A 27,668-nucleotide genomic window follows, 5' to 3' on the forward strand; every position below is an offset into this window, starting at 1 on the left:
GTTAAACTATGCCATTTTATGCACTTTCTAGATACCATAATTAATCCCTGGGTAAAGAAGATTATTATCTTGACATTCCAGATACATACTCTTGTATAGCGTTCTGTAATTCTGTCTGTCCACACACAAACCTATGTATACATTTCAGCATATTATTTTGTTATAAGACTGTTTTTTCCATAATTATAAAAGTACATTATATCCATCTGTATATTTACTTGTAATTCAGAAAAAAAAAAAAAAAAAAAGAATCCCATGACCTTTCTCTGTCAGATGTTCTTTTTTGGTGACAGTAAGCTATTTTATAAGACAAATATTTACCCAGAATGGCACTGGCCTTTTTACTGAATTTGCATTACATTACCAGAATAATAATTCTTCTTAATTCAAAGCCCTGGGGTTCTTAGAGCTAATCCTAAAGAACATCGCTCCATAGAAAGTCCTTGCCAAGATTTTATGTGATATTTGTCCTATTTTTAAACACGAAATTTTGTCTAGCTGCAGAGTCCACAACCATCTCATGGGATATTCTTTAGAGATGGCATGCAGCACAAGGAACATTTTTATGCTCATATTAATTTAGTCAGAAGGTCAATATTAACTCAAGGAACTGTATGACAAAGAAATCCAGTTTATGAGTAAGTTCCTCTACAGTTCTACTAAACTCTGGAAATAGAGTTTTGAACTTAAGGTAAGATTTAGGAGAGCTAGATGGCAGGCTATGATCCACATAATTTTTAATACAGTTTTCCATGCCTTTTTTGTACAAATAAGAGTTGATGTGGAGGAGAAGAAGGGCAGATGCACAACAGATTATTTTAACTTCCTCTGAATCTTTCTGCCCAGGATGGTCATTTATAAATAGGCCTTTTTAATGCTGATTTGCTGTTTTAAAATGAATGTAACCAAATGCTGCATTAAGCACCTTTCAAAATATTTTTTATTGTTTAGCAATTTTATTTTTGATATTTTGGCTGAGCCTTGAATATATATTTGTAAAACTCAAATTAGTCTGGTTGAGGTAGTATGAAACTAAAACATATCTTACTCATCCTTCTCTAGTTGAATCAGAACATCCTTCAAGAGCTGAGGAAGTTGATTTAAACAAGCAGCTAAAGTTCAGAAGCTGCTGGGGCTTAATTCACATTTCATCTCGGTCCCACAGTTGTTTCTGACACCAAGGTGTTCTACATAGAATCATAGAACCGTTTAGCTTGGAAAAGACCTTTAGGGTCACTGCGTCCAACCGTTAACCTAACACTGCCAAGTCCACACTAAACCATATCCCTAAGTGCCGTATAATACCTCCAGGGATGGTGACTCGACCACTTTCCTGGGCAGCCTGTTCCAAGGCTTGATAACCCCATCAGTGAAGAATTTTTTCTTAATATCCAATCTAATCCTCCCCTGGTGCAGCTTGAGGCTGTTTCCTCTCGTCCTATCATTTATTACTTGGGAAAAGAGCCTGACACCCACCTCGCTACAAACTCCTTTCAGGTAGGTACATGGCAATTTGCATTAAATTCCATAGTCTCTGCGGCATGCAAGAAGGAAACTCAGCAATATGCTGTCTAGTGTATGAGCCACAGACACCAGAATCCTTTTGAATGGAAAAACCTATTGGTACATTTCAGCTCCGAATCAGTCTCCATGAAGTAGGAATACAAAGTTTGGGCCACTGGGCTGAATTTGGAATTGCAAAGTCTGCTTTTTGTGCACGTGACGGTAACTAGGAATGTCCTTTTGTAGTGTACTGACATAGTAATTTCTGCCGAAATATAAAGACAGTCTGTACAGTGGAAACCCTCCAGAAGTAGCAGTGATGGAGCCACTGATACGGTACTTTAGTGCAGCCTTTGCCCTTATTAATGTCAGGAGTTTGCTAATAAATAAGTTATTCCTCATATACTTGACGACTGTAACTTTTCTATAGTTAACATACACAACAGTTTAGCCTGTTTTGCAAAAACACTTTTAGGATATAATTTAAATATAATGACCTAAAATTCCGCTGAAGCTCTTCCCCAAAGGAAGCTATTTTCCCCGATGTAACCTAAGTACAAACATTAGGACAGTTTAAAGACAGCTTCCTCTTTGCAAAAGCAGAGAAAACAAAATGTGCTTTATGTGGGTATTTGGGGGCTAAAGTTTTTTGGGAAAGTTTGGCACAATCATATGCTTATATTATAAGTGCTTACTCTTAGGGGTTGAGAATGTAATTTTTTAATGTCATTATTAATAGCAATAAGCCCACGCAGGGACATTCATGGCGCGTTTTTCTGGGGGGGCAGACAATCATTCGGTCCTACGCTCACTTTGTGAGTGAAGGTAGATGGCTTTTTTATACTTGTACGCTTAGGTTCTCTACTATGGGCAAAATGCGTTCATTCAAAAATGCAGAACTTGTAATGCTTTCGCAGCTGAAAGTGTAATAAATTGCCACAGTTAAAAAAAAAAATATATATATATATATATATGCAAGGAATATATATGCAAGGAATAGCATGCACAGCTAATGCACCCCTCGCTCCCCTCCCCCCGCCAACCCAAAAAAGAAAAAAAAAAAAAGAAGAAAAAAAAAGAAAAAAAAAAAAGAGAAAGATAATGACAAAGAACTGGCCAGGGCGAGCACCCAGCAAGTGGCTGCGTCTGAGTGCTCATGTGCTGGCTGCTCTGCCTTATTGTCTGGCGCCCACCAGAGCCCCACATTTCCTACCTGTCACCACCAGGGGTGTCCAGGACGCGCGGCGAGCGTGAGGCTTCAGTCGGCGAGCGGTGCAGGGGAGTCTGCCAGTTTAGCCCTGAGTGGTTCTGTGACATCGGAGGAGAGAATCTCGCTGCTGCTCTTCGGGGATTGCTGCTGTTAAGAGGGAACAGCAGATCCGGAGGGGGTGTGTGTGTGTGTGTGTGTGTGTGTGTGCGTGTGTGTGGGTGTGTGTGCGCGCGTGTGAGGAGATGCGGAGCGCATTTGACTGAGGTGTCTCTTCGCCGGGAAAGCGCTGCGAGGAGAGAGGCAGGGAGAGGCGCTGAGAGGAAGAGGCAGGAGCAGGACTGAAGTAGCGAGCAGCTGTTTCCTTAATACTCCGCTTCTTTTGGGTGCCTCAGTGAATGTGAACATGGATTCTGTCACTGAAATCTTCTTGAAGCTGCTGTTTCTCCTGTCGGTTCATAACTGGCACGCGGCAGCGGCGGGGAATAAATGTAAGTATTGCATATGATTTAAAACTCGATCCAGAGTGTTTTGAAAACTTCTGGGCTATTTTATTTGCATTTAGAATAATATTATTTTTGAGACAAACGCTTACTGCTTTGGAATCACGACAGCAAGTTGCTAGGCTGAAAATGTTCTAAAATCCTTCCATAGATATTTTTCATGAACCCATGAACAGAATATTGTTTATAAAGCTTACAGTCTAAGAGTATCTGAAAGCAGCATTTTACTAAAGGATGCATGTTCAGCCCCATTTTCATTTTTGCTTTCTGTTTGTAAGTGCAGTATTTTCCAAGGAATTGAGTGTTATGTGGAAATTACTAGCAGATTGCTATTGTGTACTGTATCAGCTTGGTTTTTCGCAATTAATAATCTTGAAAGCTGGTATCTACATCTCCTGAATTAAGCTGGCACTCAGATAACTCTGATGGACATTACTGTGCAGTTCAAGAGCAGTACAAATATAACAAGGAAAAATGTGGATAGCCGACTTTATGGTCTTTGCATTGATTGCTTAGGGAGTATTGTTCATGCATGACTAAAGAAGAGAACGCTATCGGTTCCAGCAGAAAGTTTTTTTAAAAAATGAGTAATTCATAGTTAGCCAGTAGGGTGGTATTGCAAAATAAAGACAGTGATTACAGTTTTAAAGACAATCTGCCCTCTAGGAGGAAAATCTGATATATACCTGAAAATCTCTGTTTTTCAGTGTTGAATTAAATCAATTATCTTTAAATTAAAAAGAAAAGAAAAAACTAATCAAGGAACTAATTTTCGGGGGGTTTGTCATTCAGTAACAGTTCTGAGCTATTCTTTTTCCATTTGATTGAGCTTCAGCAGGCTGAAGGTCTTCATTTTGCTTACATGTGGTAGAATAGTAGCCTAAATGCCAGAGCATATTTTCTCCCCTTCCTGTTAAGGCACTGGTCGTGCATCACAGGAATGGGGAGGGCAGGAGCAATGCCTCTATGGGAAGAAAGTGCACGCTGAAGCAAGGAGGAATGTTCAAGAATAACCTTACAGCCCAGTGGCAGGGGACAGCTCCTTGGAAACATTTGAGCAATGGCAGAGAAGTTTGAAGTGCGTGGTGGGTCTATAGCCTAGGGTTTTGCATATGGATGGTTTGTAAACTAAACATGCTCCCATGAGCCAGACATTCACATTGCAGCACGAAATGATCTTGTGCTGTCATTCAGTAATGATATCTCATTTGATACTCAAGTGCATAGTGTAGCCCTAAACATGAATACTAAGTTCCTCTTGTTAAACACCCTGCTGCAATCCAGCCACAGCTTTAATTCTCTTCATCATTCTGCATTGTACAGTTTATGAATACATCCATTTTCACAAGACCATGATAATTGAATTGCACATTAATAGCATTTGGCACTATGCACAAAACTAAATCAGTTGCTTACAGGGAGGCATATTAAAACCATTGCAAAAAAGGCTTGCATCACACAGCAAAGTAATAAAGCACTAGAGGTCACTCTTACAATTTAGGAAGCAAGGTTTAAGGAAAAGGCTCAAGATTCTTCCCAATACAGAATTAGGAAGGATAAAACAAATCAAGTATGAAATATATTTACTACTGGCTTTCTCAAATACTTCTCAAAAACAAGTCAAACTTAATTACAGTATCAAATGACTGACTTGAATGAACAGATGTTTCCCATCTGTGCTAGTATTTATAAATGTATAGTATTTTTATTTATAAGTCCTAACTCCTATGTCAAAACACTCACCTGAACTGAAAAAGTAAGAACTGTCCTCATGCTACAGGCAAGGAAACTGACTGTGGAAAGAACAAATTAAATTATTTAAATTAAGAAGGAGTGAGTGTTAACGTGTGAAGAGAACTTGGCCAGTCTAATGCATATTATTCCTTTTCAACACCTAATCTGGAAAAAAAAAAAAAAAGTAAAATCTCTTTTTATATATATTACTTTGGAAGTGAACATTTCTGTTGGAGACTTTGTTTTAAATGTGATAGTTTCCAGCTCAGGCATCAAGGTATGAATTTGGTTAGTGCATTAGGTTTCATCAGATGACCTCAGGAGGAAAGGTTTTTCATAATTACTGATTACAGTAGACAGATGCAGCAGCCATTACCTACTCACTCGAACTTACTTCACTCCTTTCTTCTTGAGAAGTTGACCAGGAATTGAAATCCTTTTCAGTAGGTGGTTCTACTATTAACATTAATGTATTCAAATATGTTTACAGTTTTCTTGCATGAATTTTGATGGCTAGATTGTCCAGTAATCTGCCAATCATAAAAGAAAATAGGAAGTTCTTTAAATTTTTCTGCTAAGTTGGTCTGTTTTTCTTCTTTTAATTTTATGGTTCTTTCTTTAATATCAGATCCTGAATATGTAAGTTTTGCTTTGTCCTTCCTCAGGCCAGCTGCCATTTAGAAAAGACCAAAGTAAAGACCTTTACACTTCACCTTGAAGTGTCAATGTTACCAAGTCAGTTCTATAAGAAAATTTTTTGGATCAAAAATTGTTGTGTTCAGAATTATTTCCATCTTAAAGAAATCACAGTATTCCTCTTCTGAGTAAAATGATTTTGAAGTTCTTAGTTTGTCTGAAGGTGACAGACCCTACCATCTAGAATATGAAAATTTATGTCTGGGTTTTTATTTTGGTTATTTTTTTGGTTGGTTGGTTGGTTGGTTGGTTGGTTGATTGCAGTTTTTTCCCCCTGAAAAATAATGCTGACACTTCCAACTAAGAGAGGTAATAATTGCTGCTGGAAACTCAAATCTTTTAAAAATTCTGTAGTAGTGCTGTTTCATGCCCTCCTATGCTTTCTTCCTCCCAAAGAATTGCACTTCCAAAGCAGTTGAAAGAAGCTTGAAGTGCACAACCCTGAGTAAGTAACTGTATAAGGTCAGGTGTGAGTTTTAAATGAAGGATTAAAACAAGTACTCCTGTGAGGTTTTTTTCACTGGAGCTAGGAAGCATTTTTATTTTATTGGGAACTGTCTCTACAGCTGTAAATCACCAAGTTACTAAATCAGCCCTTGAGAACTTGCCAGAAATTGGTACTCTAATAAGTGCAGTCCTTTTTTTTTGTCAAACTCTCTAAAACTGAAGTGTTGCAAAAAACATAATTAAACACTCTACACGCAACTCAACTGTGACTAAAAATTATTAACATTAATTTTGACAGTGAATAGAAAGAAAGAGAACAAATTAGGGACTTTCCATGTAACTTCTTACCTCTTTATACCTACTTCTCTTAGTTAAAACTCTCCAGGTTTACAGCAGCTTTTATCAATACATATTTTCATATTTGTACTGCAATGATAATATTTTCTATAAATGCAGAAAGGTTTTTTATTATTATTACTGTTGTTATTATTACTAAAAATCAGGGTCTTCTTGCTAATGCTACAATAGGTGACCTACTCTAACGCTGACAGAGAACGACTGTTAATGATACTGAAGTTTTCAAATAGAGGACTGATCACATGCCTTATCAGATGCAAGTCATTGTATAAGTAATATCCCCAAGGAAGATTTTACTTGCTACGAGGAAAATAGTGTATCTTAATTTAGAAAATAATTTCATTCTGGTGTTAAACATTGGTACCAAACAGTTCTGTAGACTATTTGCAACTTTATGGAATCTTGTTAAAAATATACTAAAATCTGTTTATCACAAACAATTTAAATTAAAATGTAGTTCTTTAACCATTTGTTTGTGGTTGATATGAATTGTAGGGGAGGAGAAAGTAGAAACTTCCTTAATTCTCTTTTAGTCTCATTAATATTTATCTTCCATTTATTTATTATCTATCTCTGTTCTGAGATAGCAACGGAGACCCCATCAGAGATCAGGCCGTCTCTGGGCAATTATTTACATGAATAAAACATTATAGACTTCTCTAGTATATTTTGCATGTTTATAGTACAGTAACATCAAAAGCTTGTATCTAACATCAAATCTAAACCAATACCAATGGAAAAATCTATCAAAATTTATTTCAGACGTTCAAGGCTGAGAATTCACAGAAAGGCCTTGGGTTGATTATGCTGAATATAATAAAAAATTTGCATCCCGTGGCTTTAGGCTTTCAAATTCCCATGGACATATTTGTCCTTGGGCTCAGGCAGCAGGATGGATGGAGCAAATTTGGTCATGATTGATGGATAGTGACGGACAAGTAATGACGTTCTTGAAGTGAGATAGAATCAACCATAAAAAAAAAAAATGCAGTGGGTTATATGCAAAGTATGTTGTCAGTGCTAGTAATGACATTTGCACTGTGTGTTAGGATCTACTGTGTTGTAGTTAAGTACCAGTTAGGAGGTCCAGAGTAATGACTAACTTCCTCACATCTTGATACTTCTGCAGCTGTGGCCATTCTGCTTTCTTTCTTACATAACAAGTAGATGTAAGCATACATCTGCACTCGTCCACGAGAAAAGCAACCTTTCACTAAGGTGTTGTACCCAATTACCTATGTCTCAAAAAATTATGTCCACTGCTATCATTGTATGAGGTATAACGCTCAAGTTTAGTATTTTTTCTGAATGCTGCAGTAGAAATCAACAAAAAGTTTGTCATATGTTAATATATCTCATATGGTATATTTTCCAGTATTCTGTTTATCAATTCCGTAAGAACGTCGACAATGACAATCTCATAGCTTCTAATAAGTTTAGATTGGAAAATATAAGTCAAATCTCTCCCCCATCCCTTCTCACCCCTGCTGACTCCCCACCCCAAACAAGCAAATCAAAGAACACTTGAATGCTCAAGAAACGTTACACCTTTCAAATATTTATTTTCTTTTCTCCCGAAATGACCCTGTGCTTTGGTGCTACTTGCAAGTTTGACAGTTTAGTGTGCAGTGTCGCATAGGACAAGAGTTGTGTTTTGCGGGACAGCTATAACTGCTTCTCAATACTTCCAGACTTTATTCCTTGTTAGTTACTGTCAACTAACAGGTTGTTGATAACACAGGTGGAGGCAGTAAGATCCATCACATTCTAAGGGCTCTTCTTCCTTGAGCACACCGTACAATTTGTTAAGCATGATAAAGAAATACCAAATACTAAAATTAGTCATGTCTGTTGGTGACTCTAAAGTACGCATTGACTTTATTTAAGAGGTTTCTGAAGTGAAAAGCTAAAATTTGTTCTTCCTTCTCAGTTTTCAGTTGTTTTATGAGGAGGGAAGGAAAACCAAAACCATAGTGATAACATTGATTTTACAAGTTTCTGTACAATAGCTTGGTTTTTTTCACTGTTTAGTATGACTGTGGTTAAATGTTTTGGTAGATTGATCTGGCAGTTCTTGAGTACAAAATACTGCTTGTAACTTAACACTTGTACCTTTTATTAGGCAGTGAATGACTTCTAGATTAAAATTGAAAAAGAGGTATACGTGTCTCTATACTAGCATGTATTACATAAATGTCATGACAAAAGCTGTCTCTTTAAACTTGAAAATAACATAAAATGTATAGGAGAAACAGTATGTCAACACAATGAAAAAGATTTTGCTTTATTTTTTTGTAAAACATGATGCAGATTTAACGCTAGGGTTTAACCAGTTGTGGTTAACAGAAATTTTAGCTCTGCAGTGCTTTATACTTATGTATTTAATCATGCTTACTTATCTGCTGTGTGTTTGCGTTTTATATATGTGCAAGTATAGCATTACAGACTAATGTTTGTCAAAGGAATACTCTATAGGTCTCCTCCATCAGTTGAAGCCTATGCTTGTAACCTTGAGTGAAACCTGTGAAGTGGAGGATTGGTGTCCAATTATTTTTCTTTTCAGAAGAGTTTTCAGTGTTTATTACAAATTGCTATGCTATTTTTTAGTACGCAAAATGTAGTGTGGACTGTGAGGTAAAAATGATACTGTTTATAGTCTACTTAATAAGTATTTTTGGTGCAATAATTTAAAAATGTGATTGAAATCCTGAAAACTTCTGACATTTTAAGTAGATTAAAATTAGTAACTACAGAATTATTATTTAAATAACATGCTCACTTAATAGACTAGTGAAGAAAACTTCCTCTAGGGTTTCAAATCTCAAAGGATATAGATAAAATATAGTTAGGAAATCTATCCAGCTGGGTAGCGGGTCTAATTACTTTTTTATTAAGTAGATCTCGTTATTTGGTTGTGCTCAGGAATAAGCTATTGCTTTTTTTTTTCCTGTTAGAGTGCCTGTTTGTTTTTATAACTATCTTTTAGCAATTAACATATTTACGTATGTGGTCTTGAGGGAAAATTTGATTAGAAACAACATGTTGGAATATTTGAATTTATTCTTATTACTTAATATCATTCTTTATTCAACCAATAGCTGAAGAAGATCCTGCTTTTTTCCAGGCATTTATCTGTCCGCTTTTAAATCTAAATGGAAAGCGTTTTTCAAAACCTAAGTTGTTCCTAAAAATAATATTTTATACATTTTTTTTCCAAATTATGTTTAAAATTTGCCACCAGAAATCCTCAGCTGTATCTGATTGATCTGTTCAGAGTAATTGTGAAAGTATATGTTTAAAGAGAATTCTAAACCAACAAACAAAAGAAGTCTTGTGAACTATATGGTTAAACAGGTTAGAAATATTATTACTCAGATGCTTTATAACCTAATAAATAAACTCAATAGGGGAGCAAAAAGAATAAGTATTATTAGATAACGTCTAGAGCAGAGGTTTTGAACAAGACAGCAAGAGTAAGACCTTCACAGGGTAACACACGCTGTAAAATTGATGCTGTAGACAGGCTGAGTTGCATGCAGGGAGCCTCAATCACTTTGGTTAATTCACCAGTGGCATTGTGCTGTATCCTCTGTTACATTAGACTGGATATGCTCAACATGGATATTCTGTAATTATCTAAAAGTTCTGAGAAGAGGAGAGGGGAAAGTTTTTTTCTTCAGGATTACAACAAATCATGGTAGCGGTCATATGATGTTTATTGCTATGCAGTATTAATGAGAAAATACTAGTTTGAAGCTGGAAGGCATTTGGAATTAGAAATAACTACACATGAACTGCAGAAGGGAGATTTTCCCTAAATTTTCACTGCTTCATTTATTAGCAAATATGACTTACTTTTGAGATGTATGATGAACTCCGATGGCTTCTGCAGAGACAGGAAAATTGGGATTTATTGGTCTAAAATTAAAAATGTGAAACTTGGATGATTTCTTCTTTTAGTCATATGAAAGAAAAACTAGTTCTTATAGGAAAAGTCATGCAGAAGATGGAGGGAAGAAATCGCATGCAGAGATAGTTATCTAGCGTAAAGTGATTTGCAGTCTAGAAGTGCCATTTGTCTCGTCACTGATTATGACTGAGTCCAGATAACTAGGTCAGGTGTAGGCTTTGTAGAGATCAAAACTTAGATAAGATAGGTTCCAGTTCCATCAAAATATCCTACTCTAAATGAATGTTAGAAGAAGTATAGCAAGCCGTACTGACTGCCTTGGACGGTAATCACCAGCTATACACAATGCATTCATGTTTGATGTTGAAGTTCCCAGAGTCTCCCGTGTCTGTGTTTGGGTGAGTTCTGCTTGATTTCCCAAGGGTTAAGACTCTGCTATTGACAGTCCTCGACAAAATATAGGGACTAAGTGAGGAGCTGGAAATGTCCTACCAGCGAGAGCGTCTTTCACTCCTGAAAGGATGAAATATACAGGTATTTTGACCATATACAGTGTTCTGGTGAAAATGAAAATCTCATTAACTTAAATAAGCTGGAATCACCTGTTCTACCTGCCTGAGACAGCCTGATCTTTCCATCCCTTTGACAAACCATGATTAAAGCTCTGTTTTAACCCCAGTCTTGTCAAAGTGTGAGGTTTTTTGCTTCTAAAGAAAGCATAGAGTGAAAAGAGACAGTATTATGAACAAAATCAGCAGAATACTACAGCATTCCTTTTCGGAAAACAATAATAAGGCAGATAAAAGTGTCTTGGTACCTTTATGGTTATGTTAAAGCCTTTTTACCAACCAGTATCTAACAATGGTTATAGACTGACTGTTTTACAGGATAGGAAGCATTTTTATGCTCCGAGCCAGCACATTGTGGCTCTCGCTGTAACTTCTTTTCCCCATCAATGACAGGATGCCTATCTGCTATGCAGCAGTCTAATTTGCAATAGTTTTGTAATCATGGTGTGACTTACCTACCATTCTTTTTTTTTTGCAAAAAAATGCCATCTTTCGTAACTAAGATTTTTTTTTTTTTTAATTAGTGAAAAATAACACTGTGTCTCTATGTCCTTATTCAACTAAAGCTTCTAGGGAAATCAATGGGAGCTTTGCCTAAATAAATATTGAATAAAATCATTAGAAAAAATGAGTTGAACATTCATGCAACAGCGATATGCTGTACGGTTTGAATATAACTGATCTCTTTATTTCCTTTCTATGTACTAGACTTTTTATTTTGCCTTGTTTGCAGGACTCAGATACATAACTGTGTAACGAACAAGAATTACTCATTTGTCCCACTTGACAAAAAATAAATATGAGGAGAAAAAGACATTTAGAATTTTAGCTAGTTCCTGTGGCTAGGGAATTTATATGCCTGCAGTGAAAAACTACTGCTCTGTTTCTCTGAGCCAATGGTAACATTTTTTTTTTTTTTAAACCATCAAGATGATTGATTTTAATTTTCAAGGGTGAAATAGCCCCTCAAAACTCAGTACTTTCAGGAGTATCTGAATGCAGCAGAGCACACTGAAGGCTGCTGAGCCCTGCTCTCCAACTGACAAGGTGTGTTGCAGTAACTCTTGAGTTTTATCAGCCTGAATGTGGAATTTGTGGGGCTGTTTTTCAGTTGCATCATGCCAGCGTGCTCTGGAGCTCCACTGGACCTCGCAGTGATTACATTTCTGACCTCAAGCAAAGTCTGTCTCAGAGTCTACTTTTCCACAGAGTAGACATCCTCCAGTAATTGAAACTGAGAACAGACCTCTTAGAGAAAAGAGGGAACATCATAAAACTTGTTTTCAGATACTAAGCCATGATTTTAGCTTGTTTACTCTTACATAAAACATATATTCAGTCTCATATATTTATGTTTACATATGTTTCTTTCCCTGCAAAATAGGAGAAACAGAGCCATGGTGGTTCATGGTATAATTTCCTAATGTGCTTTTGGAAGGTCTGGATGATAGTCATGAGCCTGGCACAAGAACAGGACTATGACAGGGTTTTGCTCATGGCAGAGTGCTGTAAAAACATTATTCTGACTTCAGTAAGTAATTAAGTAAAAAGACATAGAGAAGGAATTCAATGATAGATGAGTCAGCCACCAAACCTTTGTTTGGATTTGATAGCCTCACTGTTAATGTAAGAGGCTATCAATGTACTTTTTTGTCTGGATGAAACTTATAGTGCCTATAGCAATAAATAAGTGTAAAACTCTCAGATCTCCTAGGCAGAGGTGACAGGTTAAAGGTAACTATAGCACTATCCTGAAGAAGCCTTTAAGATATCTTAGGAAATGTATAAGTTTCTTTTACAGAAAATCACTTTTTACCATCTACACCTTGTCTATTATTAGTGTGCTTTGGGGCATGATAACTTCTTTCTCTTTTTTCTTTTTCCTCCCCGAGGGCTCAAAAAATCTCATCTGTACTCAACTGTAAACTTGCTTCGACTTTTGTGAACTGCGATTATCTCATAGATCATTCTTATGTTGTATAGCTGTGCTTTGCTGTGTCCTGATTCATTCTCCTTGGACAGGAAAACAAAGAATTTAAGAGATAGAGACGACTGGGGAAAAAGGTGATTAGTGTGCAAATACCAATATGCACATTTTTGTGCTGTCTGCAGAGAAGGGTTGTTATTTTTGAAGCCTTTGCAAAACGTCTACATCTGTCTGCTAGCTTTCTGTAGCCCAGAAGTGGTAGGTAACCAGTCCGACTGCCCCAGATTTTGCGCAATGGGCAAGGGATGGATTGACACTTATGCTGAACTCGATCTCTGGTATCTTTAGGACACTGCAGTAGAAAGTGAGCTTTTTTTTTCACCATCTTGTGTCATGTTTTCAGAGGGAAAAAGAAAATTTACCATGGCAAAGATTGCTTTCCTTCTTCTGTCTCTGCATCGGCTACTTAGAAATTTGACAACACTTTTTTCTTGGGAAGGGTGGTAATTCTAAAAAAGAATTCTCTGATCTAACTCTCACCTCTAGTAAAGTGTGTATGTGTGATAGGAGTAGTTTCTGTTTTGATGTTTCTAATATATTTTTGTAATGCCTCAGTGGATGTATTTCTAAGATACTGCCGCAGGTGCTGAAAATGTATGTTGAGTGGAATCAAATTATGTCAAATTTCAGTGCGTGGTTGTGCATATTTGAACGTTATAGATTGAACGGCATGATTCAAAAACCTACCAGTGAACCAACATCAGTAAACTGATAGTAAGATGAATCACAATGGCTTACTTAGGAAATGCTAAATATGATGTTTGTATTTATATTTTTGCTTTTAGTTATTTATAGTTATTTGTATCCATATCTTGTTGAACGTTTTAACATATCAACAGATTTTTCTTTTAGTGAGAGATTCATCTTTCCCACCTGTATTGTTGTTTGATAGTCGCAGAGGTGTTATGATTTACTAATTCCATGTATATTTAACTATTTATATTATTTTTGTAGCTTTAATTAATGTAGAAGTATTTTTGGAAAACAATGTCTCAAGTTGGATAGGTCTCCTTTTCTCAGTCATTCAAGCTGAATACATGTAACATAAAGTAATCTTAAACCTGAAAGACCCAGATTCATTAAGATTTTTAAGTGTTCCTGTGATCCTTATCTTCCCACCCTGCCACTTGCCAGTAGAGAGGTAAGTGTAGGAGAAAGTGGTGGTGAAGGAGTTCCTCTGACTTTGGAACCCCACTGCTAAAACCATGTTAAAATCACACTTGCAGTAATGGACAGTTTCAGTCAGAAAATCGGCTACTATTTAGGGCAAAATCCTTTTTCAGAACAGAACACTGTAAAATAGTGAATATTTCTAAAACTGTAATCTCTCATAAAACAAGACCAGGTAAATGGGTGGTAAATGACAGTGGGTGGTAAGCACTCAGTGTGTTACCCACTTGGAATATAAATAGTGGTCTGTTTTAAAGTATCGTTTAATGTCTGCCTAAAAGTATTTGAAAGATAGTATAATGATCCACTTAAATTTCTTCTAATCAAATAATTCATTGTCATTTTTTACGCAATTAATCTCTGTCATTACGGAGAGAAGAAATCATATGTCGAATCATAGAGTACCATCTGTATTAGAATGTGGACTTTGTCATGAAGGAGGAATTGTGTTATTCCTTCAGACTGAACAGAGATTTTTTTTTCAAATCCTAACTGCAAGATTCAGAAGGGTGTCAAACATTCTTTAGAATAGTAAGTTGTGTTTTTCTACTGTTTAAACTACTGTTGGGGAATTTTTATTGTAACCCTTGAGGCGAATTAAACACATGTTTGTGCTTAAATATAAAAAAAAAAAATTAATGAACAACGCATTAAGTAGAATCCTGCTGCAATAAGTGATTCTAAAAGGAGTTGGCAAAGATGCCTTACAAGCATATGTCTTATATACACTTGTCCCAGCAACCAATCCTGTGAGCGGTTGCATGGCACATCTCAGCCTGCCCTTGGGTCCATCCCTCGGCCCAGCTCTGCTGCCCAAAGGCCCCTGATGGCTTGCTGGTCATCCGGGATGGCTACAAGACAACAGGGAGTCATTCTGTCTCCAGCATTCTTGCTTGCAGGCTGTTTAACCCCTTCTGCACTTGGGCCTTCTTGCCCTCCGTGCCAGATCGTTTCTCGGTCACAAATTTCCAGCTGCTGAGCTCTTGCAGTTTGACTTTCCCCTTTTCTACTTTTGTACTTATGTAGCTTTTTAGATATTTCTTTTAATTATACTTGAGAAGTCTGATTTTGTGGCTTATACGTTAAAATAGAATTTCCAGCAGACTGACATATGATACCGCTGTTGAAGGTCTCGAATGTGGACATGGGCAAAACAGAGATGTCCATGGCTTAGTCTACTATGTTTTCTAAATAAAATTTTGAAGTAAAGAATGATGCCTGGCCCAAATTTTTTAAGGGCTTTAAAATTCATTAATTTACATAGAAATATTTACACTTTCTTAATGTGCAGAAAATGTTCATAAACCCAACATTTTCAGCATGGGTGTTTTTGGGTTTTTTCTTTTTTTCAGTTTTTATTTGACTAATTTTTAGTATTTTTTCAAGAGTTAAGTTTCCTGTAGTATGAAATAATGTTACAAGATTAATCAAAACAAATGTTTGCAGATCCAGTGCTCTGTCAGTGACACGGTATTTTTTTAAATCCCCCCATTCCCCTTAGCAGGCAGCAGAAATTCAGATGCCAGATTGTTTCTTTTTTACTGTGGCCTCATTTTTTTCCCTGGCAAGTTCTCCCGGGGTTGGAATTATCTCTATTTCTGACACGTGGTTTGGCTGCCAAGACTGGCTTTGGCTACTCTCTCTTTACCGTTTCTTACTGTTACTGAGAAATGTGGAGTTTTCGTAGCGATGTGAGTAGATGGAGATAGACCTTTCCAGCTTGGAAGTCTTGCATGTAATTGAATATTTGAAGCAACAACTCGTAAAAAAGGGAAGAACCTAATAGACACTTAAAATGTTTACTGCTGATAGCACATGCGTAACGCGTCATCTGTGCTAGCGAGTGGGTTTAATCACAAAGGTTGTTTGTGCATGTCAACGCTCTTTCCACGTTCAGTGTTGCTAGCTTGTACAGTTTTTATGCTGTCTTTTGGTATCATACACCTTCTGTGAAGTTCCAGTATTCAAACAATTGCGCAGAATGAAAGCTTTCCAATGACTTTTTTTAAGATCTACTCTTTGTAATTGTGAAACAGAGAGAGGAAAAACATTTAATGAGTTATCATAGTGAGGGCATTAACAGTCTGCATGCAGCTCCCAAGGATTTCAAGTGTGCATCCCGTTCTGGGCTTCCAGTCCTGGCTGTCACAGGAAGGACTTCAGCAGGGACCTAGCTGACATCAGCACTCGTAAAAAAGCAAGGCTTTTTAAATACATTGCCTGATTTTTCCCTTGTTTTGAGTCTCAGAATGCTTGTGCATATTAGCTATTTTTGATTATTGATTTGAGAATCGATTGTAGTGTCAGGTAACTTCTGGCCTTATTGCTTGCAATCTGGCGGGAAAAAAAAAAAAACCAACAAAGAAGAAAACTCTTTAGAATTTAATTCTTAGGGGTTGAACTTCATAATATTTTTATGTATAATATCAACAAATTCCTTAGGCTGGCAAGATTGCACTTCTTACTGTGTACTTGCAAATCTAGGTGTAAAAAATGACTTTTTGTACAGGGGTGGGGGTTGTGATTTTTTTTATAATAAATCATGATTTTAAAATTTATTTTAATGAAAATGTTTAGCATATGTTTGCATCTTTTTAATGTGCTTCACTCAGCAAGCTCTCTTTGACCTCTATTTCGTGCTCAGTTTTTACATGTTTTTCTTATTGATGTTCATGGGTAATTGCATACGTGAATTTAATACAGGACACAAGTAGTTTAAATGCAGATATCAATGCAGAGCCTGCCTAAGGACGATAAGGAAAAGATCTTTTTTTGCTCTTCTGAGTAAGTTTCAGAGTTAATTTTGATACACATTCAGAGACAAAGTACAAATGCAGAACACCCTGCACGAACGTTTTCTGGGGGATTTTTGGATGCCTCATTCACAGCTACTGTGTGTTGAGCTCACATCCATAAGTGGTGCATTTCCAAAGGACAGTAAGCGTCTTTTCAATGCCTCTTTTTCTCTTATTGGAAGCAGTTTTGACCAGTTCTTTCATGTCACACCATTGAACGGAGTAATTTTTTTTTTTTTTTTTTGTGAAATTTACTGTAAACACTGGTTTGTGTCAAAGGAGGATATAAACAATCATCACAGTAAGGAAAGGGATGATTTTTATTAAGACTTCCAGTGGCAATTGGTATTCTCTTTATTAGACTGGTGGATTCCATTTACAGGGTCCAGCAGGAGTCCAGATGGAGAGTGTTCCTGATTGGTCTCTGTGGGATTTTTTGAGCAAAGCAGGTTGCAGAGTATCCTGCCACTGCATGCCTTCTGTAGGTGGCAAGATACAGAAGCTAGCAAAGCTGTGCTAACAGCCAAATGTTGAAGATTTTTTATGTGTATTGGTGGCTGTGTGCTGCACAACACTCATAATGTTTCTGCTTTTAAGAAGAATATCCACATTCTGTCTGTTCCTTCTGGTTTAATTATATTTTGGCATAGTTACAACAGAAACAGATATCATAGAGTTATGAACTTTGGACTGTACCTTGTCTTAAAGTGTTTCCCATTGACTATAAGCTTTCAAAATCATGGTAACTCCTTCTTATAGAACTAATCTCAGGTCTGCCCTCAGGTTTTAGAGAAACTGATTGGACATTCCTGGTTATGCAGGTGCATGTGGTACGTACAGCATAATCGGTTCCCTTCCTCTGTCCGTTTGCGATGCCTTTGCCTCAGCAGAGAGTTTCTTGTGAAGCTGAGTTACGTAGATTACAGTTCTGCTGTATGTGCCACAGCAGCAAGTGAAACTGTACGATTGCTTTTTGACCATGTGGTACAACTTCAAGAGTCTTTTGATTTCAAAACCTTGATATTTATGTTTTTGGTAGTGCCATATTCAGTCAAAACCCCCAAAACATAGCTGCTTCCCTCACCGCCTCACCTGCCCCCTGCCATCAGTTTAAGTTATTGATCTAATAGCAAGAAAAATTAAAGTTCGGCACTTCCTTGAAGAGAAAATGGGTAGAAAACACATTACTAATTAGGGCAGTAGCATTCATTGGAATGACAAGAGGAGATTTATTTTAATATTGGATACATTCATTAAGCAATAATGAAATGCGGTGTTTTTCTAGGCACTGTGTTATGCTAGGGGATCATTCTATTTGTTTTGTTTAACGGTGAATCACGTTTCTTTAAGCAGGCCAACAACATAAGGCATACAGCAAAGCACAAACCTTTTGCCTTTGCACTGATGCATACAACTGTGTATGGAAATGTGAGGACGCTGTGCTAAATAGATGTGTCCAGCAAGGGATTTCTGCTCCGTCAACGTGCAAAGACTGCTCTCACTGAAAAGGATGAAGAAAGACTTGAGAAGCTAGGGCTAAGAGAAGAAGAATGAATTCTTTCAGACAATGTCTACGTTTCAGAAAAAGGAGCCCATACTTGTACTAGTGTTTGCAAGAGATTAAGATTTTATCATCTTCAGCCTAAAATAATCCTTTTATTTATAGCTTGAGCAAACAAAACAATACAAGCTCATACAAAATTTTCATTCTACTAAAAAATTGACATACTGATAAGAGGTGTGATAATTTAGCTAATGAAGTCAGAGCTCTGTGGGTTGGTCTCATAAACAATAAGGCAAATTTCTCTCAAACTCCAGTCTTTTTTATTGAAAAAAAAGAGTTATCGGACTGCAAGAATTATTCTGCAAGTAAATTGAATATTAAATTGTGCCTCAAGGGCCTCATCAATTCCTTTAAAACAATTTTAATATGTGGTATCTATAAGGATTCTTTTGGAACATTACTTTTACACAGTATTTCATTACAACATGAGGGGAGTGTAATAAAGACATCTTTTCTGTCTTATTTTTCTCTCTCTTTTTGATAGTTTTCATCATAATTTTCCAATATTGTACTCCAGAAATAAGTGGAAAAGGAGGATCCTTGTGCATTAACTGTGTTTTTCATTGTTTCAGATAGGCAGCTTGATTAGCTTTATTTATGTTATGCTCACATAAGTATGATATTGGTAACAATCTAAATAAAGCAGGAACTCTTAAGGCTGATTATCCATATGTCCATCCAATGTCCCTCAACAGACCACAATTATAGTGCACTTGCAAAATTTAAGGTGTAAGCTGTTGATTTTCATTAAAAGATCTATTTTTAAAATTCTAGATTTTCTGGTTTATGTGGTGAAGTTTGACTTGATTTCATCAGTATATTTTATTGCTTTTTAGTGTGTTATTAATTCAATAGTATACTATCATTCATCTGAGAACAAGCAACCAGTAATGCTGAATTTTGTTTTCTATCCTACTACTTTATTCTTCCTTGTGAATGTATAAAGTAAAATGTGAAAATGACCCCTGAAAAATGAGCTTTTTCCTTTCTATAAGTCTCCTAATCTGGAGCGTAAAAGTTCATGATTTATTTTCTGCTCTCTCTTTCTTTCTTGTCTGTCCGAATAATTGAGGGTTGTGGATGAGATGCTACCCGCTACCACTGGCCTATAGTAAACTGTTTATATCCATATCTTTGACTCTGGGGCGTGGATTTGTAGTCCTTCGTGTTAAGACAGCAATGGAATGTGATAAATTTTAAGCGTCCACTTGCTTTTTCATAGTTGTTCATACTAGTAGGTAATTTTATGTCATCTTATGACTGATTAATACACTTCAATCATGTCTATCTAATGAGCTTCTGATTTGCCTGCCAATACAGGACCTTGTACTTTCTGGTGCCGGATTTCATTCCAGTTCTTTTACTCTTTCATCATCTAATTTTTTCTTATGGTATCTTGATTCTGCTCTGTATTGATGACACCTCCTAATCTTAAAGGGAGACGAATTCATAAACACATCTCTTTTTTTTTGTTTCATGGTCTTAATGAAGTTAAGGAATGCCTTGATTCCCAGACTGTTAACTCCCATGAGGTTTGATTCTCCCTTTTCTCAGTATCTCCCATTACCATTTTCTTGTCCTTAAGCAGTATCTAGCTTCTTTTCTCAACTACTCATGAATGACTAGCAATTTCCTATGCAACAATAGATAAAATCAGCCGCTGCTTTTCAATCTAAAAATTGCCTGTCATAGAAGACCAGAGATTACTTTGACATGATCTACATTAGATAACCTTTGTTCCATTTGATCTAGTTTTCCATTTACCTCCATTTCCTCAAATATTCTTTCCTTTCAAAGTTGTTCTAGTCTCACATATTATTCAAGTCAGATTTACAGATTTTTACAGCCTGCTTTGCACCCCTTCAACTTGTTTGTACTTGTTGCTGGATCTGGGGTATCTTGTATCAGGTTTTTGGAATTCAGGGATGCAGACTTCATTCTAAACAGAGATGTGGTGTTATAATTTGTCCCTTTGGTCCTCAATCACACTTCTGAAATATTTTGAGAGACATTGTTATATAACTTGGCAGCTAACATCATATTTGAGGAGGAGCAAAGTAATTTCACATTTAATGTTAAATGTTCTCATACTTCAAGAAGAAATGAGATGTGTGTTACAGAAAGTAGAATGTCTCATTAATAAACGTAGGCACACCGTACTTGTTAAACATAATGATTTGCAGAATTGTGGATATTAAAAGACAAACATGTACTCGGAAGTCATTCTTAAATTACATCATAATATATGAGTGGTAACAATTGATAAATGTTTAAGTAATATGAACTTTGGAAACGTTTCTGGGATTACTGCTTCTAAAAATACTTTGCATCTACTTACTTTTATCTTTGCTGTTTATTATATTTTGAGGGAACAATTCAATTCAATTTTGTACTCTTGTTTTTTCTTTCACCTGTTTTCTTAAGCTGGTTAAATCAAGTAATGTACCTGAGCTGCTGCAAGTCAATAAATGGTTTGAATTTAATAAAAATGCTCAGTAAAAATGAAGGCCCTCACCACACAAAAGCAAATGTAACACAGCAGTGGGTTCTGTCTAATCTCCTAAATAAGTTGTGACCGATAGAAATGTTTATTTGTGTAGTATGTTATTTAAACACCTTTTTTTTAAAAAAAACAAATGATTGAAAATATCTCTCTCTTCCAATTTCCGAGTAGAGGTTTTTTGAATATTTTTTATTTTTGTGTAAAAGTTATTGATCTATGCAACTCAGCCAATTAAATCTTTTTAAAATTTTACATGGAATCTCACCAAGTGTAGAATTTGATTGTCTGTAATTATCTGTGTTTGTATATCTCGACATAACGCATACATTAATAGCTGGAAATAATTACAATAGTAGTAGAGACACATTTCTTAAAATGAAATGGGAAAATACTATGTTTGTCTCGTGTGATCCAGTTTTGAACCTCTTGATATGCATAAACTTAAAAGAAAATGATTAAATTGTGTTTCATTATAACAGTAATGGCCCATCATTTTGAATAAATACAAGCAGTTAAATGTAATGATTGTTTTATGGAAATTACTTTGGCTTATTCCCAATTTTTAGGATACTTTTATTATGTAAATTTAAATAACTTTTAGCTAACAGTTACATTAAACAATAATATGAGTAGTATAATAGCGCCTCATTGAATTAAACTAAAAAAGAATTGCCAGGGGATTATATTAAAATGTATGTCTTACATGACATTCAGTCCCATAAGGTAACTATCCTGAGATACTGTTTCTTTGCTGTTTATGTTGTATCCCCTTGATAATATAGTCAGGGTGATTGTTTCTTGGTTTGACTTAGGGTTTTGTTTGTTTGGCTGCTCATTTACATAAAGTAAAATATTAATGTTCCTTAGTAACCAAGCGCCTTCCCAACCTTGAAAAAAAATAAAGGAAGAAAGTAAACTTGATGATACTGTGTAATTGACTTGGGCTTTTACCGACTTTCAGACTGTACATTTTTGAGACTTTTGTGAGGATAAAACATAATATTTTTAGTTCTACCTTTAACTCCTACAACTCCTAAAAATAATTTTGACCTGCTGTAGATTGAGTTTCAGCAGAGTGCACTAAGTATTGACTATTATTAAAAAATACTGGGAAACAAAGGGTTAGTTATCCACGTCCTGTGCGTATCTCTGCTTTTCATGTTTTTTGGGGGATTGTTTTTGTGTTTTGTTTTATTTCCTGGCAGGCTTACCATGAACTCTCTTGCTAAAGGCCAAGGTTCTTAGAACTCCATGAAATAAAGAGTATAAAACTTATTTATAGGCAGTCCAAATTTTAGCTTTTTAGAACACTCTCAATCTTGATTTAGCTTTCTCCAACCTCGGTTTTTCCCATTAATATTTGAGACACCATCAGTACATTCTTTCAGCTGCCACTCACACTGATTTTGTGTGTGTGTGTGTGTGCGCGTGTATATATGCTATTCTCTATTATACTGGAGAAAAATTCTTTCTATTTTTTAAACTTTATTTCTCATATTAAAAAACAAAACATGAGGAGAATGAATAACAAAAAGAAAAAACGATAGTAAGATCTGGCATGATCATAATAAAATGATCACACTCCTATGAACAAGGTTTTCTGTAAGGGGAAGAGCTTGGGAGAGGCTAACTGAATTCTTTAACCCTTCAAGGACTGAGAATGTGTGCATTCAGATATAGGTCATACTGGGTTTTGTTTCTAACCGTAAATAAATATGCATTTGAGACTAATGACTGGAGCTGGAATGAGGAATGGTTGGTGAAATTGTACTTCCAGTTCACTGCATGTGAAATATGCTGTATGAATGAATTAATTTTATTTCTGTCTGAGGAGGAAAAAGAAATAGAAAGTGCCAGCACTAAAGAAGATACCTTTCTATGGATTTACATCTTACAGTATGTGTCCTGGTTTGAGATAAAACAGAACCAATTTTGTTCAGTAACTTCGCTTCTTAGCTGGGCCTCTTCTGACTACTGAAATTAACTGCATATTGTGCAGACAGTTCAGTGTTTATTGGTGATAAGACCAATTGTTTAGAGCTGATGCCCAGGCATGGTATGCAGAGAGGCTCTTGCTTATACTTATTGCTATAACGCCCAAGGCCAACCAACTCTGTTATTTGCCACGTTGGAGGGTCGGAAGCGGAAAAGCGCAGTGGGATCCCACCTCTGGGGAGGAGAAACAGGACAGGTGACCCAAAACTGACCAACAGGGTATTCCATCCCATCTGCCTCATGCTCAGTATAAAAGCTGAGGGATCAAAGGGTCAGCTCTCACTCTCTTTCTTCAATGGCCAATGTCTGAGGAAGACTCTGTCTGTTTGTCTGCCTTTGATCCCAATCCCGAATGCAGATCCGGAATCCGCTTCCCGTCCGTCACTGAGTCCAGTCTGGGACTTCCTGAGTGCCAGCTGGTGTTGTGATTGTCATCTGGGGAGTTTGATATGGTTTTGTATATATTCCATTATTTTCTTTTTATTTTATTATTAATATTTCATTAAAGTAGTTTAGTTCCTTCTAAACTCATAAGTCTGTTTTTCCCACCTCTGCCTCTCTCTTTGAAGAGGGTAGAGGGGAGCATCTCTCGGTCTCATCTGTGGTCCTCCAGGTCCCCAGTAGTTGATTTGGCCTAAACCACGACACGGTGTGAGATTGAATATATACGGACTGATACAAGACATTTTGAGCTCCATTGTAAAGGTTTACCAGGGTTTGTGTTTATTTGTAGTTGATTGTGGGTATTCTTTGGTGTCTTATAAGATGAAAGTCCATCTGGCAGCCTTGCCTGCAGGCAGGACACTTATAAAAATCCCTTTCCTTTATGGCCACAAAGTTTTAAGGAACTTTGTTATCTTTAGAACCTCTCTAGTTCTTGAAATTCGGTTGAAACTGGGAAACAGAATGAAAAGTTGGACAACAGAAAGAAGGGGAGACAAAAATAGTCATACACAATGTATATATATAGTTACATAATTGTTATACCTTACTTCTTTAAGGAACCATGTTAAATTGTATGTTTCTTTCTTCATGTACATCTTTTAAGTTCTTGGATGAATTGGGAGAAAATAACTGTCCAGTTGCATAATGTTTGGGAGACCACCACTAAGCCTTTTCTTTGCTCCATTTACACCATCTAGTATGTCTCAGATTTTTTCTGAAGGTAAATATCTTGAAGATTTGACACTCAGATGGCACAGTAAAGGGTATTGTGAACTAAGTAGGATAGTTAAAAATTCCTTTCAGTTTGGTATATGTGTTGCACCAGCACAACATGGAAAGGATAAGCTTCTGGTGCAAGTCTAAGTGCAGACAAGAAGCATTTTGAAATACATCTATCTGGAGAAAATGTCATTAAAAATAAACTGAACAAGAAGTCAGAAATAAATCTTGCTGGCTAGTTCTACTTCAAAATAGGTAAATAAATATGTCTGCAATTTTTCTTTTAATTGCTGTTATTTGTTTTTCCCATAAATAATAAGTGATTGTTCTGAAGGGGAATTTTATAAATATTGTAAAATGAGCAAGGACATTTTCTAATTTCCTGAATGCAGTCACGTACCATCTGTATATGAGAGCATCAGGTTTACCACTGAAGCAGTATTAAGCACCGGGTTGTTTTTTTTCCACTTTTTTATTTCCCCAGCAGGTACTAAGTTTTTCCCTAATTTATTTTTTTTTCCCCTCTGAAGACAACAGGGAAAACATGTTCTCACTGATATATTTAATTCTAACACATCTGAATAGAAGGTTGCAGCCACGTAATTGAAATCACCATGAAAAAGAACAGATTTTAGCAGGCTGATTTCAGAAGCTGACGGGTTGGTATTGAAAAACAGCCCTACCAGCCCAGATGACAAAGTAAGGATGAAATTTACAATTGTCCTAGCAACTCAGATGGAGTTTGCCAGCTCTGCTTGAATTCCATTTCCCATGAAAACAGAAAAAAAAAAAAAAGAAAAGAAAAGAAAAGAAAAAAGGTTTTAGAATGATCACCTGAAATAAATTACAAATACAATATAGGCTCCCATGCCAGTTCAGGTAGTTTCCTTCATTCATAATACATTTACTTCATAGACAGAGAAGCCAATCAGTCTTTCTTCGGGGATCAAATTTTTAAACTGATTTACAGGGTTGTTTTTTCTTCTTCTTTTTCTTCCCCATTTCTTTTCTTCAGTCATGTCAGTTTATTTATAATCTTTAAGGATAAAACAATGACAGTGAGCTATATGTGACTTCTCTTTAGATAGATTGTTCTTGGATCCAATTGAAAATTTTTTTTTTTAATCTTTATAAAACTTGAAAAAAATCCATTGGTATTTTTTTAATTAAATCTTAGAAATAAATTCAGCTTGAATCAAATTCCTATTTACTGCTGGATAGAAATATTTTAATCATGTGGCTTAAAGACAGTTTTTATCATTTTAAGCTGCTGTAATGTCTCCTGGTGCTCTTAGCTTAGTTAGAGCCTTGTTTTTGGCTAAAGTATATATACTGTAATTTACTGCATTTTTTGTTCTAAGTGAACATCACAGAAAAGTAATCTAATAAGAAAATCTGACAGAAAAGAAATGTGGATATGTAAAATACTGCTCCCAGGAGATTTTTTTTTTAATTTTTTTTGCACAGACTAGAAATTAAATATTCTAGATTCTTGTTTCACAGAGATTGGGAATATATTGGGAATATGACTCTTTTCATATGTACCTTTCCCCCACAGTCAGGGCAAAAGAAGGTCAATTGTACAGAAAGAGATATTCCCATTTCTTTCTTCATTCATTTTGTTAATCTAATAAATACTTCTTGATATGTGTAAAATGTCAATAAGTCAATAGGAATGTCATAGTTCAGTCAAACAGGATTTAGATGAATGCTTGTTACACAAGTATAATCAGATGTTCTGCCATTTTCATTTAATTCAGTATTTATTCAACGTCACATAAAATACTAACCTGCCAAGAAGATTTCGTTATTTCCATTGAAAATATTTTTTCCTGAGAATCTCAATTGCTTTGGGGAAGCATGCCTTTTTTTTTTTTTTGTACATTAATACTAAATTTGTTTGCTTTCTGTAATGATGTTGCATATAAATGGCAATAACTACTTGTACAACCACATTTTTACAATGTACTCTAATTCCATAGATTTGTAGTTATTCCTGCATTAAGTTCATAGAGCCTGAAGTCACATGCAAAAGACAGAGTTTATATGTACTTTATCTCCACATTTCCATGACAATTTTTGTAGTCAGCCAGTTTACTGAAAAAGTAGTTAAGAAATATGGCTTAAATCAATATATATATACTTGAAATATATAAAATTATTTAAATTTTGTAATTAATAAACGTGTATGCTTAACATAAAATTTCTAAATTTCATATATATATTAAACAAATAAGTACAAAATAAGTATGATGGGGAGTGTTTCAGCAGTGGGACTTGATTATCTACATTGTTAGGAATTGTCAGGATGATCATAAGCAAGTTTTGGTCTCTTCTTCCTCCACCACTCTTTCTCAGGTACACTACGTGAATTAGCGCATGCCAGACGTTTGGCTATGGCCACACTGTTCGGGTTGCTGAGAGAGTTTAGCAGTATGAATAGAAGACTTTTGTTGTTGAGTGGCCTCTGCACTGAGCATATCACAGGCACATTTCATTTGTTATTGTAAGCGTACCATTTATAAACTGTTCTACCTTCCATTTTATAGTGCAAGTCATCCCTTCATAAGGTGGTCATCTGGACTTCTGGAGTATCATTTCTCTGAAGGCAAACTGTCCAAAGCAGAATGCTTCCAAGAATAGTATGACTTTTAGGAGTGGCAGTATGGCATGATTTGACTTCAAGTTGAACTTTCAAGTTAAAGAAAAAAAAAAAAAGACAAACCTAATTAAAAAAAAAAAAAAGACAAAACTAAATTTACCAAGAAACAATAGAAATGATAAATGAATGATAAACTACTGTTTTTAGTCTTAACAAAATAGAAGTAGTTAATAGTATTATTGCCTTTGGAAATACTTTTTATCACGAAGTCCTGTAAAGTATATTTATAGCAGCTTTTATTTCCAAATCGAAATTTAAATCGACTTTCTGTAGAATTAAACATTTGAGAAGTATCTCATAATATCAGTTAAAAATAAATCTTCAGTGAGTAACTGATGCCATTAAATTGTGTATGATTGAATAGAATAATCTTTCAGTAAATCTTAAGGGAAAATTAATAATAGCAATAATTCCCATTAAGTTTTTAACAATGAATTGCTACCTATTTATAAAGTTTACAAATCCTATTTAATTATCATACAAATATTAAAATTGCTTTCTATGAAAAAAAAAAAAGGCTTTTACAATAGAGCAATTACATACCCAGCTGAATACAAACACATTTTGCTTCCAAAAGCAACTTCAATATTCGGGTGTTAAACTTCTATTTATTTAATATATTCAAAGTTATAATCCATGGAATCAAGAGTAGATTTAACCTGTGTGTAGCTAAAGGAAGATAAAACATAATGTAAACTATAAAAACTATTTAAACTTTTCTGATGTTTTTGGATCAATGTCTGTGACAATACAAATTCTCTAGAGGAAAATATGGCTTAAACAATCAAAGTTTTTTCCTTCTTTTCAGTGCTGGATAACAGTTTGGAATTTCCACTGTTATTTGTGCATCTCTTGGTAGATTTTATTATTTTGTTCTGGTAGCTTACCAAATTCCAAGTTAT

General features: G+C 35.6%; 1 protein-coding gene across 2 annotated transcripts in view; it reads left to right on the forward strand.

Moving 5' to 3' along the window:
• Positions 1-3,116: 3,116 nt before the first annotated feature.
• Positions 3,117-27,668, forward strand: part of CNTNAP4 (contactin associated protein family member 4) — a gene marked incomplete at both ends in the record, with an annotated part of 255,494 nt that continues 230,942 nt past the window's right edge. For both annotated transcript variants that reach the window (XM_082498062.1, XM_082498061.1), the window contains one exon: positions 3,117-3,201. In XM_082498062.1, coding sequence (XP_082354188.1) covers positions 3,117-3,201 — 85 coding nt within the window. The remainder of the gene's footprint in view (positions 3,202-27,668) is intronic.

The sequence above is a fragment of the Vanellus vanellus genome, assembly GCF_965231255.1.
Source record: "Vanellus vanellus genome assembly, chromosome: Z".
NCBI lineage: Eukaryota > Metazoa > Chordata > Aves > Charadriiformes > Charadriidae > Vanellus > Vanellus vanellus.